The 15,977-nt window shown below is 43.1% G+C and overlaps 1 protein-coding gene across 6 annotated transcripts in view; it reads right to left on the bottom strand.

The window, feature by feature from the left end:
• The window catches only part of LOC131463682 (far upstream element-binding protein 3-like), a 29,292-nt gene extending 15,092 nt beyond the window's left edge, over positions 1 to 14,200 (bottom strand). For all 6 annotated transcript variants that reach the window (XM_058635566.1, XM_058635565.1, XM_058635568.1 and 3 more), the window contains exon 1: positions 14,049 to 14,200. In XM_058635566.1, coding sequence (XP_058491549.1) covers positions 14,049 to 14,141 — 93 coding nt within the window. In that variant the 5' untranslated portion in view covers positions 14,142 to 14,200. The remainder of the gene's footprint in view (positions 1 to 14,048) is intronic.
• Between the last annotated feature and the right edge of the window lie 1,777 nt (positions 14,201 to 15,977).

Consider the following 15,977-nt stretch of genomic DNA (forward strand, 5'->3'; position numbering starts at 1 on the left):
ATAAAGTAAAAATGTTTTGGGTTTAGTACGAAATTATTTTCATTACTTCACTACTTTTTAAATTGTTAATAAAGCATTTGGTTTGCAATTATTAAAGCTGTCCTAAATGTTCTTTGTTGAGCTCTGACAGCAAAGACAGTAAATATCCAAAGCTTTGATGGTACAAGGGAGCAACACTGTAGTAACAGCAGATAAACTCTAGAAGGCTAGAACATAGGGCAGTTGGAAAAATTGATTTTCCAATTGATATTTATTTATATTATTATTTATTTGGAAAATCCAACATTGAGTGATAACATTCTTAAATGTTTTAATATATGCCATTTCCTATTACCGGTGCATAAATCTTGGCCGCGATTCTCTGGCTTGGTAGTGTTGCGTGATCACAAGCTGTTAGCTTAAGTTAAGCTAAGAATGTGCTATGACGGGAGTGGTGCCTATACTCCATATACTCTGGACATGTCCAGCACTTAAGGATTGGTGGAACAACATCCATCAGATTGTATTTGATGTCCTGCACATAAAGTTCTGAATCTCTGCAAAACTGTCTATTTTGGGATCAACCACTGAGCTTTAGGACAATGATTTCTTGTGTTATCCTGGCTCTTACAACAGCTAAACGGATACTACTAAGACACTGGAGGGAAAAAATACCCACCTCCTTATGAAGAATGGACTATAACAATGGCACAGCTCGCTGCTTTTGAGAGGGTGTCATACTGGACAAGCTGGAATTAATGTTTACATGGAGCCCTTTCACTGACTGGCTGTCTGTAATTTAATGGTTGCCTTGGTAATGCAGTGCTGTCAATGATTAATTGTGATTATTTATTGAGAAATATTAGTGTGGTGGTCTATGTTTTAGTTTGTTTGGTTTTGTTTTTTTATTTGTTTTGTTTTTATACTTAACTAATTTACTGGGGGAAGTGCTATGATCTGGGGCTGCTGCAGTTTGTCAGGTCTAGGCTCAGTAACATTACAGTGCATATAGAAATTCATCATACCTTTAGAAATAGTCACTTTTTTTGTTTTACAGCCTGAACTGATATTACATAAAATCCATAATTTCCCAGCAATTAATTATTAAGCATTAAAACTAGAATAGCAGGGTTGGTAAAGTGATCAGTCCCTTCAGAATAACCATTATAAAAACATTCCTTAGGAAAGAGGTTCCTGAATTCAGACCTGCAGTTTTCTGGCAACTTGTAAAAGAAATGTTGAGGTCGTTCCTCAGAGTTGTTCAGGTTTTTCTCCTCTGTCTATATTGACTGCAGAGCCACCGAGTCAAGAGCTCTACAGCTCCTTCACAGCTATTCACTCTTAGCTGACCTCACCTTGGCTGGAGTGCACACTGCAAAGCACACACACAAATGCATGTAACCTTGAGTATCTCCATGATACAGAAAAGCAAAGAAAAGAGCAACCATAAAAAACAGTGCAGATACAATGAATGCTGCTCTCAGCAAACCCACACTAAACATCACAGAGTGACTAAATCACTGCTTCACCTTTTCTTCCCTGCACAAGATGAAACAATTGCTGCTTTAACAAAGTGACTGATATTAACACATCTCCAGCAAGTTATATTAAAATCCTTCACAATAACAACTGGTCTGATCTGGCAGAGAGATCCTTTGTATCACATCAAGTGGGCCTACATTTCACTGAGCGGAGTGACTAATATCTGGTGAAAATCAGCCAAACGCATGCCTATTGAAAAAAACAGGGATGGTCAGGGAAACACTCCCATCTTCAATATCATCAGTAAACAGTATGAAGGTACACAAGGACCCATGCAACTCAGACAACAGCAATACATATTCATAATTGTGTGGGTGAAAATCATCCAACGTTAGTGTTCTAGGGTTAATTGAAACAATGCAGACAATTGCTGAGTCCAGGAAACCATGATAACTAGGGTAAATAATGCTGAGTCAGAGTCCACAACATGTTGAGTTTAGAGGTGATTTCAATGAACCTTGTAAATTTCATTACTTCCTCAACTACACATGCAGTCCACTTACCAAACCTTGCACAACTTATTGGTAGTCAGTAAGTCACTGGAGAAGTACAAATGTATCAGTGCTATCATTTATAAAACATTGTTCACTTTTTTCCTTCTTTTTAATATTGTAATTCCAACGTTTCTAGGAATAACATGACTAGATTATTTTCAATTATTTTTTTCCCATTGAGGACTAGGGTAGGGGGTTTGTTGACTGTTTAATCAGCTATTGACTTTTCAAACTTCTTACTGCTGTTATTTACGGAAGCATATTGAATTCATTTGAAAGAAAAACAAACTCCGGAGTAATTTATTTTTTGGTTTGTTTTTTTGAATAATTTTTTTTCTCCTGTTTTTTTCCCTATTTTTTCTGGGTCATTATTTTCCTGTTTTTCTGAGTCTGAGTCAGTTTTTCGGTGTAATTTTTTTTCTGAATTATTGAGATACCTCGAAATCTCGTGAGAATCTCCAACCTGCAAGTGACTCACATGGACCTACGGTGACTCCTGCCTGCACATACATACCCCATGCAGTCTCCTGATCGTCTCTTGAGTCACCAGCCTGAATGCATTTCAAATGCATCATCTTGTATCTGTAGAGCATGCCATATCTGTCCAACTGATCCTGGAGAAACATTGCTATGTCTAGCAGATCTAAATGGGCTTTCCTTCTAAACAACCGCAAAGTTCTCAGGTGCCTGCGTAAAGTCGACAAACTAATGGTAATACCATCTATGTGACTTAAAGACAGCACTATCTCCCAGTGTCTTAAACAATCAAAGTAGTAGTAAAACTTGTGTAGAGGCTAAACCTAAAGCTTAAAGCCACTGAGGGCTGCTAGAACAGGTTAACTTGAGATTGACGCGCTTGCCGGCCACTGAAGGAGACAGACGACTTCCTGGTTTGGTACTTTGCATGCTGCTTTATTTTTCTCACCATAACGATCATACGCAACATCCATTAACGGTGTGAACAAAAGTCCATCATGCACCATTTCCCAATACTGACTCGCCTGCCGTAGCGTGGCGGAGCAGAGCGGTCGAAAACTGTTAGCTCTTCCGACTAGCAACAACCTGCACCCGGAAACACTAGTTCCCACCTTTGTAACCCCTCTTCCTGGTGCACTGAGGACACCTACTGGCCCCTCACAGACACACACCCAAACACAGAAATGGCTCATACATACCGGCCCCTATTGTAATGGCTAACAGACATACAATTCTTTCCAAATACACATTAATGAGCCATAAAAATGAATACAATAAGCACAATTTACCCAATATAGTTTCCTGTAACTCATTCAAGCCCATAAACCTATTACTCTTTAACCTCGTGCAGCAAACAAAGTTTTGTCACAGGACGATCAATAACACTGGACTTTGTCTGCAGACGCACTGAGCGCACCAGTCCCCTCTTGTCACGAAAAGCCTCCAAGACCTTTCCTAGTGGCCATGAACCTCGTGGAGCTGTAGTATCCATTATGACAACAATATCCCCAGGCTTGAGATTCTTCTTTTCCTGGTTCCATTTTTGCCTCTCCTGCAACAAAGGTAAGTACTCCCGTACCCATCGTTTCCAGAAAAGGTCGGATATGTATTGAACCTGTCTCCATCTTCTTTTTACATAGAGATCATGTGGTTCAAACAGTCCAGGGGGTAAAGACGGTTTCCCTTTAAGGAGCAGAATATGATTGGGAGTGAGCGGCTCCAGATCGTTAGGATCGTCCGAGAGTTTGGTGATGGGCCGGTCGTTCAAAATGGCTTCAGCTTCGCACATTACAGTTTGAAGCCCATCGTCGTCCAATCTCTGCTGTTTAAGCACTGAACTCAAAATCCTCCTCATGATGCGGATAACCCGCTCCCAGACTCCACCATGATGTGAAGCTGCTGGTACATTGAAACACCAATTAACTCCATCTTTCCGCAAAGCTCCTTGAATTTGCCCATGATTCAATGACGCCAGAGCCTCCCTTAACTCTCTCTCTGCTCCGATGAAGTTGGTCCCGTTGTCGGATCGAATGAGAGTGACTTGACCTCTCCTGCAGATGAAACGGCGAAGGGCATTAATACATGCATCTGTATCCAAAGAATTAGCCACTTCCAAGTGGACAGCTCTGCAGGCGAGACAGGTGAAAATCACACCATAACGTTTAGCTGTTCCTCTTCCTTTACTCACAACAATAGGTCCGAAATAGTCGACCCCGACGTTGGTAAATGGTGGATGGTCCGGCAGAATCCTTTCCTTTGGCAAATCTGCCATCTTTTGCTCCATCGCTCTTCCATTGTACCTCCTGCAGACACCACATTCCGTTATGACCTTTCTCACGGCTGCGTTGGCGCTTGTGACCCAATACTTTCTTCTCATTGTGGACAGCGTGTGGTTACGGCCACTGTGACCAAGCTGCTTGTGAATGTACTTTATAATGAGAGTGGCAACCTGCTGATCCTTGGGGAGGATAAGTGGATGTTTTGTTTCCTCCGGCAAGGAGCCTCTCGTCAGCCGCCCTCCAACTCTCAAAACCCCCTTGTCCAGATATGGATCCAGCCTGTAGATGACACTCTGCCTGCTCACAGTAGCTCCACCAGATGACAGTGCAGCAATCTCCTCTGCAAATCCTTGTTGCTGGGAGTACTGGATGATAGCAAGCTCCGCCTCCCAGAGATCCTTTGCCGACAGAACTTGTCCTGCTGGTGACTGAGGTCTTGATTTGGTGGAATTGGAGGCGTCTGCCTGTCTCCTGCTCTGCCTTCCCAAGAGAACGCCCTTCAGCTTAAGAAACCAGGCGACAGACACTTTCAGCTTCATCCAATCTGAAAAATATGCCATCAGCCGTCCAGTGGCCCCAGGCGAATCTTCCACATGGATGACATTCACCATGGCTTCCTTTTTTACCTCTATGTCGTCTAGAGCTATCGCAGTCTCTACAATGTTTGCTGGCCACTCGTCCTCCGGTCTGCACAAGAAGCTTGGACCCTTCATCCAACTGTTGCTTTGTATGAACTCTCCAACTCTTGCCCCTCTGGATGCAACATCGGCGGGGTTTTGCTTAGTGCTTACATACCGCCACTGTGTAGCTTTAGTGGCTCCTCTGATAGCCGAAATCCTATTGGCCACAAATGTATGGAAGCGCTTGTCCTCATTTCTGATATATTTCAGCACCGAGGTGCTATCCGTCCAGAACGCTGACTCTTGAAGCTGGAGCTTTAACTCTGCTTTCAGCATGAGGTCAACACGAACCGCCAGAACTGCAGCAGTCAACTCCAGCCGAGGAATAGTGATGGTCTTTAAAGGTGTAACTCTCGCCTTTCCCAGTAGGAATGCAACATGGACGTCATTTCTGTTGTTCTGAATCCTGAGGTAAGTGACGGCTCCATACCCTGCTTTGCTGGCATCCGAAAAATGATGTAGCTGAGCATGCGTAGGATGTCCAAAGCCCTTAGGTTTAACGCACCTCTCGACCTTAAACTCAGACAGCGCATCCAGGTCCTCCATCCATCTAGTCCACTGATGCAAAATGTCCTGGGGTATGGTCTCATCCCATCCAACTTTCCTCCTACAAAGCTCCTGCATCATGATTTTGGCGGGCAAAACAACTGGTGCAAGAAATCCGAGAGGATCGTACACTGAACTGGAGACAGATAACATTCCTCTTCTGGTGCAAGTCTTTTGCTGGATCTCCATCCTGAAGTTAAATGCATCTGTCTCAACACACCACTGCAGGCCGAGGGCTCTCTCCACTGGAAGTTTATCCCTATCCAGGTTAAGCTCACTCAGCTCTTTAGCTCTGTGTTCCTCTGGCAGAGTTTGCAGCATGGTGCGATTGTTGCCGGTCCACTTGGTGAGTGTGAAACCTCCCCTTTGACAGAGCGACATCAGATCCTTGACCATGGTACTGGCTTCCTCTTCAGAGCCCATGCTCTTCAGACAATCGTCAACATAAAAGTTTTCCTTGACTGTTTGAGCCACCGCAGCTGGAAAGTCGGACTGATTGTCCTCTGCTGTTTTTCTCAAAGCAAAGCTGGCACAGCTTGGAGAGGACACCGCACCGAACAGATGAACAGTCATCCGAAACTCGGCCACCTGCTTGGTTAAATCTCCGTTTGGCCACCACAAGAAACGCAAAAAATCTCTGTCCTCCTCCACGACCTTGACCTGGTGGAACATTGATTGTATGTCGCCCATAATTGCCACTGGTTCCTGTCTGAACCTTATGAGGACTCCAAGCAATGTACTTGTAAGATTGGGGCCTTGCAAGAGCTGCTTATTCAGTGATGTTCCCTTGAATGCCGCACCACAGTCGAAAACCACCCGCAGAGCCTTCTTCCTTGGATGATATACGCCATGGTGGGGGAGATACCAAATCTTGCCACTGGCCCTTTCAAGCTGCTGTGCAGGTACTTGTTCTGCATAACCTTTGCTGATCATCCCATCCAGGTAGGTTTTATACTCCTCATAAAACTCCTCATTCTTAAGGAACTTCCTCTTCAGACTCAGCAACCTTTGTTTCACCACAGAGAAGTTGTTGGGCAGAGACACGACGTCCTTCTTAAAGGGCAGCCTTAAGCTGTAGTGACCTTTGTTGAGCGATGCAGAACTTTCCGCCATCTCCATGAACTTAACGTCCTCTCTTGAGAGTCCCTTCTCCTCTGTGGCTCTCTCGTTAAAGTCATGGTTGTACTGCTCACTTAACATTTGTTCCAACCTGCTCACCGAAATCCTGTTGACACTTACTGAAGGGTGCTTGACTTCCGAGCTGCTGCTGTTTCCATGCACAGGACCATTAATGACCCAACCCAGCGCTGTTCTTATAGCGTATGGGCCTTCCCCATGGCTATTTACGACCTCCCAGGGCTCCAACATCCTGGGAGCGTTGCTACCAATCAACAAATCGACGTTAGCCATTAAACTGGGGATTTTTACCTCTGACAGGTATGGCCATTTTGCCAGATCCTCTTCCTTCACAATGTTGTCCAGACTTACAGGCATCTTCTTCTGAGTCAGGACTTCAGGCAGTTTATAGAAAAGGTTGTTTTCCAAGCCAGATACCTCCAGGCCAGACAGTGAATAAGCTGGGACGACCCTTTCCTGTCCCATGGTTTGAAGGAGAAAACTGGTTCGTCGACCAGCAATGTTGAGTCTTTGCATGAGGTGCTCCGAACAAAAGGTGGCTGTGCTGCCAGGATCCAAAAAAGCGTATGTGCTGATTACACGATCACCTTTGACAGACTTAACTTGGACTGGAAGGATGGAAAGAAAACAGCGACCGTCTCCGGCCCCTGTATGCCCACATGTTTGATGAGATGCTGATGTCACAGGCTCCTTGAACCTTGAATTTGCTCTGTCTTTGTCCCTTTTGTCGACGTGGAGCACACTGGGATGATTCTGGCCACAAACCCTGCAGACCAAACGTTTGTCGCACTGTCGGCTCAAGTGCCCAGCACATAAACAGCCGAAACAAAGCCCCTGTTCCTTTAGGAAGCTTATTCTATCTCTGTGCTTGTTTCTTGTAAACTGTTGACATTTTTCCAATAAATGATTTCCAGAACAAAACACACAGGTTGACTTCATTAAAGAGCCATGTGATGATGTACCTCCCTTTGAATCCCTGGAGCTCTCAGCTGATTGCACAGGTACAATTGTGGTGGCAAAACTATTTCCTCTGATTTTGTTTAGTGGTTGCGATTTCATCCTGCTGCTGGCTTTAATGCTAGATGATCCAGATGCCACATCACGAATGTCGCCGAAAAGAGGGTCAGATATGATTTGAACCTGTTTTTCAATAAATGCAACCAGGTCTTTAAAAATTGCTCTTTGTCCAGATTTTTCCAATATGTCATGTGCGACAATCCTCCACCGCTCCCTCAGTTTGTATGGCAATTTAGACATGACAGCTCTCATGTTAGTTGGAATATCCAATTCTCGAACGTACTTTAGCTTCTCCATGACGTTACAACATGACCGCAGGAACAGAGAATAGTTTTGCAGTGTATTTACATCCTCTGCCTTTACTGTAGGCCAGGCCAAGACCTTTTCAATGTATGCGGTGGCGATCTTAAACTCATTACCGAAGTGTTGTTGAAGTAACAGTTTTGCCTGAGAATAACCATACTCTGGGGCCATATGCTGGCAACTTCGAACCAGTTCCCGTGGCTGTCCTCTTGTAAATTGTTCGAGGTAATACAGACAATCACCTCTGCTGACCTTCTGCTCCACACCTTGCTCAAATGCTCTCTGGAAGGAAATGAACGTAAGAGGGTCTCCGTCAAATACGGGAATGTCTCTTGCTGGCAATAACATTAAACGTTGCTGGTATACGAGGGCTGATGTTATTTCGTTCTGCTTTTCCATTATAGCACAAATGCTTGAAAATTGCCTTTCTTCCAGTGGCTGAGCGTTCAACAGTGTGTGTCCCAAAGGCTGTGTAGATGCATTTAATGGAGTTGTGGAATAAACATCTTGCACGTTTGGATCCATCCACCCGCTGGTGCATTGCTGGCTAGCCTCCCTTGCTAGCATAGCGGCTGGTGCTGGGTTGAATGTTGGCAATGACCAATCCTTTGACGGCTGTTTATTCTGATTTACAGGTCCGTATGCCTTGGCCATTGGGTTGAGCTTGGTAAGTGTCGTTTTGGTTTTCTTGTCCAGGTAGGAATTCATTGCATTTGTTGATGACTTAGAAACACTTTGGATGTCAGAGGCCTGCAAGACTGCTAGCTTAGCAGTGGATGCGGCTAGCTTGGTTTCCAACTCGAGCTGTTCCCTTTTCCTTTTGAGCTGTTGTTCTTGTTCCTCCAGAGCATGCATTTTCTGTAATGCTGCAGCTTGAGCGAGCAACGCAGCTCTTTCGGCTTCTGCTTTAACTCTTGTTGAAGAGGCGGTGCTTGACCTTCCACTTCTTGAGCTTTTTCTGCTTGAGTGTTTGCTTGCCACATTTGAAATACTGTCCTCTGGGTTCACATCATCTTTGTCATCATCATTGTAAACCTTTAATGTATGAGCAGCACCTGGTAATGTTTGCTCAACACCTGATAACCATTTGTTCACATTAGAAATAAATTCAACATTGCATATCATTTTTGCTTTGAACCATATGTCATGTTTTTCTTTTTCATCCTCTGGTAAAATACCCATCAAAGAACCATGAATACCCTTGGCTTCATCACACAAATCAACAAGATCATGAAGAACACATTGTACCTTTACTGTATCCTTGTTTTGCATGAGCATTTGCATATCTTCTCTTAATCTACCCGCTTTGTTTAGTTTAGCTTTCCGAGTTTTTTGCAACCTTTCGAGTTTTTCGGCAAAAGCCTTTACAGTTAATGTTACAACACGTTTTTCTTTGTCCTTTAGCACACCAACGCCATCACTGTTAATGTTTATTTCAGCTGGATGCATGATGGCCTCAATGGGCTCTTCCGATGTTTGATCCATGATGCTTTCCCCAAGAAACAAAGTTTTTAAGTTCGAGTTAATTACCCTCCCTCTTTGACCACCAATGCATTGGATTTACGCCCCTGGGGCTATAGTAAACAGCTGTGCGCAAAACATAAATGGCCATTCATAAATTTGTAGTGCTACTACTTGCGGTGGGCGCCATGGTGATCCCGTTGTGGTTGTGCTGCGCTGCCGGCGTATGGAGCTCTCGGCTCCCGGTGTCCTCGGTGTAGCTGCTCCAACGGCGACAGGTGCTGGATGCTAACAGCGTTAGCAGGCGACGGCGTCCTCTGGCCGGTCCCCGGTGTCCTCGCGCTGGCTTGGCGTGGCTCCAAACAAAGCAGATGCTGTGGCTAACAGCGTTAGCATGCGACGGCGTCCTCTGGTCGGTCCCCGGTGTCCTCGCCTTGGCGTGGCTCCAAACGAAGCGAGTGCTGGGTGCTAACGGCGTTAGCGGATGTCGACTTCATGCCTGTCATGCAGCGGCGCCCTCTCGCCGCTTCGGATGACAACAGGTAGGCTCACGTAGGTGCAATGTTCGGTGTTTAGATGCTTGTGGCTTCTCTTTCCAGGGCGATGAAGCACGATCATTAGCGAGTTTTCGACTTAAATGTAGAGGCTAAACCTAAAGCTTAAAGCCACTGAGGGCTGCTAGAACAGGTTAACTTGAGATTGACGCGCTTGCCGGCCACTGAAGGAGACAGACGACTTCCTGGTTTGGTACTTTGCATGCTGCTTTATTTTTCTCACCATAACGATCATACGCAACATCCATTAACGGTGTGAACAAAAGTCCATCATGCACCATTTCCCAATACTGACTCGCCTGCCGTAGCGTGGCGGAGCAGAGCGGTCGAAAACTGTTAGCTCTTCCGACTAGCAACAACCTGCACCCGGAAACACTAGTTCCCACCTTTGTAACCCCTCTTCCTGGTGCACTGAGGACACCTACTGGCCCCTCACAGACACACACCCAAACACAGAAATGGCTCATACAACTTGATTAAACTAAACAAGCTGTCCATGTTGTTACAATTAAATCGAGCTCTCAATAAAGGAATGGACGTGTTCACTGTTTAAAATGCTCTCTAAACTCAGAAATAAAAAAATTCAGTAAATCAGAAAAATTCCTCCAAAAAACCAACCATGAAAAAATTGCATTCACATTTCCAAGTGAATGCAATGCTCCTACGTAGTTATTCTAAATAAATCCTCCATCGATTTATTTTCTACCAGAAAAGATGTCATTCTTTTTTGCGTGCATAGTAAGCTTGTATTCTGTTGTGGCTGGTTTTTCTATTTAGGCCATTAAGAAGCCTAAAATACTCAAAACGTGCTGCTTTATATGCAGCCAAGTTTTGCGCGAAGAGATTTTCTGGCATTTAGTTGGAACTAACTCACATCTTGTTGGAACCATTTTATTGGTGTTCCAAACTGATCTTGGACAGACTCTAAGCGGGCATAGACAGGCTTGCGCTGGCTGCAATTTTCTCATGCGTCATCACAACAACCTGTTTCGGTGTTAAAAGTCTTTCAAAATGGCCAAAAAAGGCATTTTCACCCGAAATGTTTCGTTGCCGAATTTTCGGTGCATCTCTACTCATGGGTAGTATATTCAACTTTAGCTAATAAACTTGGTTAATACACCTTATACATCTTGGCGGTGGTCTAACAATCTAGGCTTGATTAATGAATCCTTTACTGTGAGTAACTCATTACAAAAAAAAAAATCACAAATTTAATAAAACTTATAGTGAGGTACTTTGAAGTGTTTTTGTAAGAAGCACTAATATATCAGTGATGTGATGGTCAGTGTTGACCTTACACACACTGAGTACCAGCCAAAAGCATACTCGTACATGAGGCACCACATATCTAATAAGTTACATTAAAATAGTAAAACAGATGTCTGATAAATGTGGGAAATCTCTGTCTCAGAGTGTTTGACAGAGTACATGTAAATTCTTCCCTGTTTTGCTTTGTTAATTATTCTAGCGCTCCTCTCCCAAGACTCCAGAACCATGTGATTGTCCCTCTGGATTTATTGAGCAACTTATCATAAAGGCAAATCTGGTCAGCCAGTTGTAATTACATTGGTGCATTTATTGTGTGTGCATCTTGCATGTATTTAAGCTTGTTAAGCTGTTTCTTTGGCACACAAGGAATAACTGATTTTAATCACTTAACATAAGGCTCACTCTATCCATGACATCTCAGAATTTGTTTGCCATTTTATAGGGCTGAACGATTCTAGGAATACCAAATTGTAATTTTTCAGACAGATTTTGCAACAGCAATTTGATCAGCAATATGATTTTTACAATCCAGCTTGAAATCAAAATGTACTGTAATAAATTTGAAGGAGCATTACCACAACACCATCAAATATTTACCATCTATTTTTAAAGAGATCTTCATAATGATTTTTTTTTTTGATCAATTAAAACCTATTAACTGCAGCCGCTGTGATTTTGTAATTGTGTTGTTTAAAATTGCAATTTTGATTTGAAAGTGATTAATTGTTCAGCCCTACTGTCTTATCTCACTGTTATAAAAACCTTTTTTCTGACTGGAAACTTTGATTGTAAGTCAATGAGCTGTACGCACCAAACACCAAAAATATTAAGTGAAAATTATCTTTCTTCACAGTTTCAGCATGTGTCACATCACAAACACAACACGTCTTCTTCCTGTTGCAAGGCAAAAGCTAGCCTAGCAATTCACTTCCATATTTGAAGTTGAATTGTTAAATATGTGCAGTGCATGTAAGGCGCAGCTTCATATTAATGCTTTATCCACACACAACCCCTTAAGACTCTAAACGCTGTAGTACATATGGCATGTACTGTATGTGGTGTAGTAACGCTGCCACAGAAATTCACCAAACTGGTGAAGAAGACATGGAGCATGTGCATAGCTTGCATGCTGTGTACAACTGTTTTTTTTTTTTTAAATAAACTTTATTTGATCAATTTTACATTGTAATGTATACTTGATCAAGAGTAAGAGAAATGTGGCGCTATGACATCATAATTTCCCAAAGTTGGGTATTACACAAAAACACAAGGGTGGTGTTTTGATATATTTTCACTCTGGGACCCGTTCTTCAAAATGGTGTTTAGGGCTCCCAAAATGCCAGTTGTGTGTGGATAAAAAGCAGAAATGATGCAAAACTTGTATGGATTGTACTAAACTCTTTCTCGTGAGGTTGGGAAGCACACTTTTTTCAAAATATTACCCTTATTCTAGTAATACAAAGCTAAATGCAAATTGCTTAAGTATTTCTTCAAGTATTTAAAAGTATGTATTGAGATTTTTAAAGGCAAAGCCTATGATAAACATAGCAAAAGCTGAGCATGAGACATGCACTTGATGCGAATGGCAGATGTGCACGAGACACAGCAGAGCAGCTCTGCTGACATCACACACAGCGCATCAAGTGTGTAACTTTGTTTGTGCCACTTTGTCAAATTTAAGGAAGGAAAATAACACATTTGAACCTACTGACGGGGCAGCAGTTTATAAGCGCGGACGAGTGAGCAATTTACAATGTGAAACAACCTTCAGTTTGAAGTCAGAAAAGGCCACCTAACAGCAAGATAAAGCATCGTGTTCCCTCTGACAGCCTTATATTTAGAGACAGTGAGCCTCCATGTCTCAGGCATATTCTCAGCACCAGGAACAAACAGGGCACAGTTGGCACTGACTTTGTCACAGTAATTCATAGAACCAAAACTATCCTTCAACAGTCAAATGAGCATAGTGTAAAGTCAATCAGATGGTCCTAAAACAAGAATCTCGTTCACAGTCTGTCATCAAGACCTGAACGACAGGTTGAAGAACGGATGGACCTGCCATAGTTGGCAGAACCCGTATGGAGCCAAATCCAGTGTGTTTAAACCTATAGGATAATGGTCCTGATTTTAACACAGACATGAGGATTTCTCTGGTCTTTTAACCCGTCTCTGTCTGCGTGTATATCTGGCTATAGGAACAGACACACCTCTCGTGTGCTGTATATGGTGTGGAGGCTGTTGCATAACCCTAACCTACTTTCTAACCAACTTAGCGTAAACAGCAGACTATACGGGGAGGGAGGGGTCTTTGATGGTTGGGTGTCAAACTCTTATATTAATTGCAGGGAAGTAGATAAGTCTTTAACGCAGTCGGAAACACATTTACTACCGTTTAGCCCACACAAACCCCGGTGCACCGTGTTCCTGTACCGCAACCCAACAGGTTGTCTGCTGCCTCAGTGACACGTGTGGCCAAACTTCTGTTTCCCCCCCAACACTACCACCAACACCCCCTTCCCAGGTCCCACTGCGCTCCCATACGGGTGACAGCTTCACAAAGTCCCCCTAAACTAACTCACGGACTGTGTCAGCCCACAAAAAGTGTGCAAAACCGACTATAAGTCCAACGCCGAGCAGCTTTCTGAGCTAGTTAGCATACTAGTGTGTTTTAAGAGTGTGTGTTGACGGAGCATAAGTTCGGAGCAGCAGAACCACAACACGAGAGAGTTCGAATAAAAGTGATTTGGCTCGATCAAAACATCTCGGTTCAACCCGGAAAGGTTGTGTGCGGACCCCCAGGGGAGTTGTTACCTGCCGGGCCCTCTGTAAAACATCGGCCAGGCCGTCTGACTTCAGCCCCGGCTGGTTCATCGAGGCCTGTCCCTGCACCAGCTCCGCCATCATAGCGCCACTAGCTAGCCGTTAGCCTTTAGCTGTTAGCCGTATTAGCTCGGGCTGCTAGCTGGGCTGAAGCTACCGTCAGAGGTCGTACAGAGACGAGATGTCTCACTCTGATGGCTTTTATCAGGAACTATAAAATAGATGGATATATTGGCACCATTAATACGATGTGAGTGTATTTAATATGCACTCACTTTTGAACATGTATTTGTATAATATGTACGTATCATTGGGTATATTTGTGTTGTTATTTGGTGGCAAACATATTACTCTTCGGTCACTGACAAATATGAATTAAATGACAGAAAAATAGCACTTTACAAGACAGCTGACAGCGTCAGAAGAAGAACTGAGACATACACATACTCCATTACTTGTATAAATCTTCCTGGTTGAAAGTATTATTGACAAATAGTTAACTGCCAACTACCCAGTTAATTCCCACTTGATATTTTAAATCATAAATCAGTTTTGAGAAAGGTATGTGTGAAGATACATTAAAACATGTTTTCACAAAACAGTTAATTTGACGAATAAGACAATTGTAAAACACAAAACTATAGTCTTTGGATTTTGGCACTTGTGTCCTTTTGGTGGGGTGTTTTTAAACAACAGCCTGGGTCCTCTCTTTCATAGAGGATCTCTGCCGCTGCTCAGCTGTTGGCAACTTGCTGCTCCATTTCCGCTTCCGCGTTCAGTCACGTGCTTCAGCCAGCTCCACAGGTGGACAGTAGAGTGAAGTTTTAGGAGCAGATCAGATTGATGGTATCGATAAAAGTGACCGGAACGATCGGCGGCTGTTTGTGAGGAGTTTCCGCTGATCTGTGCGACGTCACAGCGGTGTTTGTCTCCATGACCTCTGACATTTGAATTCTGTGAATGTGACTGTTCATAAAGTGAAATGAGTGTTTAGTTAATTAAATAATCGAACAATAGAGAAATTCCATCAAAATCTCATAAAATAGTTAGAGACACTGAATATATCTGTAAGTTTATTATTTATCTATTTAGGGTGTTTGATAAAAATGTGTGCATGTTCTTATATGTGTTGCTTTGTGAAGACCAAAAAACTTATAAACCATAGGAAGTGAGGACATTTTGGCTGGTCCTCACATCTTTAAAGTGCTTTTGGGGGGTTAAGACCTGGTGTTGGGATTAGAATTGGGTTAGGATTATGCATTTATTTGTGATGATTAAGGTTAAGGTACGGAACTAGGCAATGCATTATGTCGATGAGAGTCCTCAATTAGAATGCTGCACAAATGCATGTGTGGTAGGGTGAAGGGTAAGGGCAAACTGGCCCTTCAAATGGAGATATTTCAGGGGTACACTTTAAACAGAGGGTTTTGAGATAATTCCTAGATTAAGAAACTCCATGAAAACTAATCTTACCATCAAAAACAAGCTATACCAACTTGCAGTGTAGTGTACATACCACAAGGAGGTCCTCTTATTTACCCCAATGTTGAAGACGTTCTCTGTCAGGCGTCAGGACACAACAAGCATTAAGTGAGGGTCATGTTCTTGAAGGGCTGTCCCTTTTTGTGTGACTACATTTTAACCACTACCCCTTATAATTCATTTCCACGTGGCAAGGGTAAGGCGTGGGGTAAAAATCATGAATTGAATTGGGTCCAGATTTGATCTGTTTCTACATTTATGAACTACTCTATGAACCCTGAGATAATTTGTTGTTTGTTGTTCATTAATTAAGTGAGACCTTCTGTAACAGCAGCAGATACACCAGTAATGGGATGGAGGATTTACTGTTGGAGCTGTAGCTGCTCTGGAGTAACATGTCATGAAGGGTCAGAGGTCATTATACCAGTAGCAGGAGGA

This window comes from Solea solea, chromosome 8, assembly GCF_958295425.1.
Source record: "Solea solea chromosome 8, fSolSol10.1, whole genome shotgun sequence".
Taxonomy (NCBI): Eukaryota; Metazoa; Chordata; class Actinopteri; order Pleuronectiformes; family Soleidae; genus Solea; species Solea solea.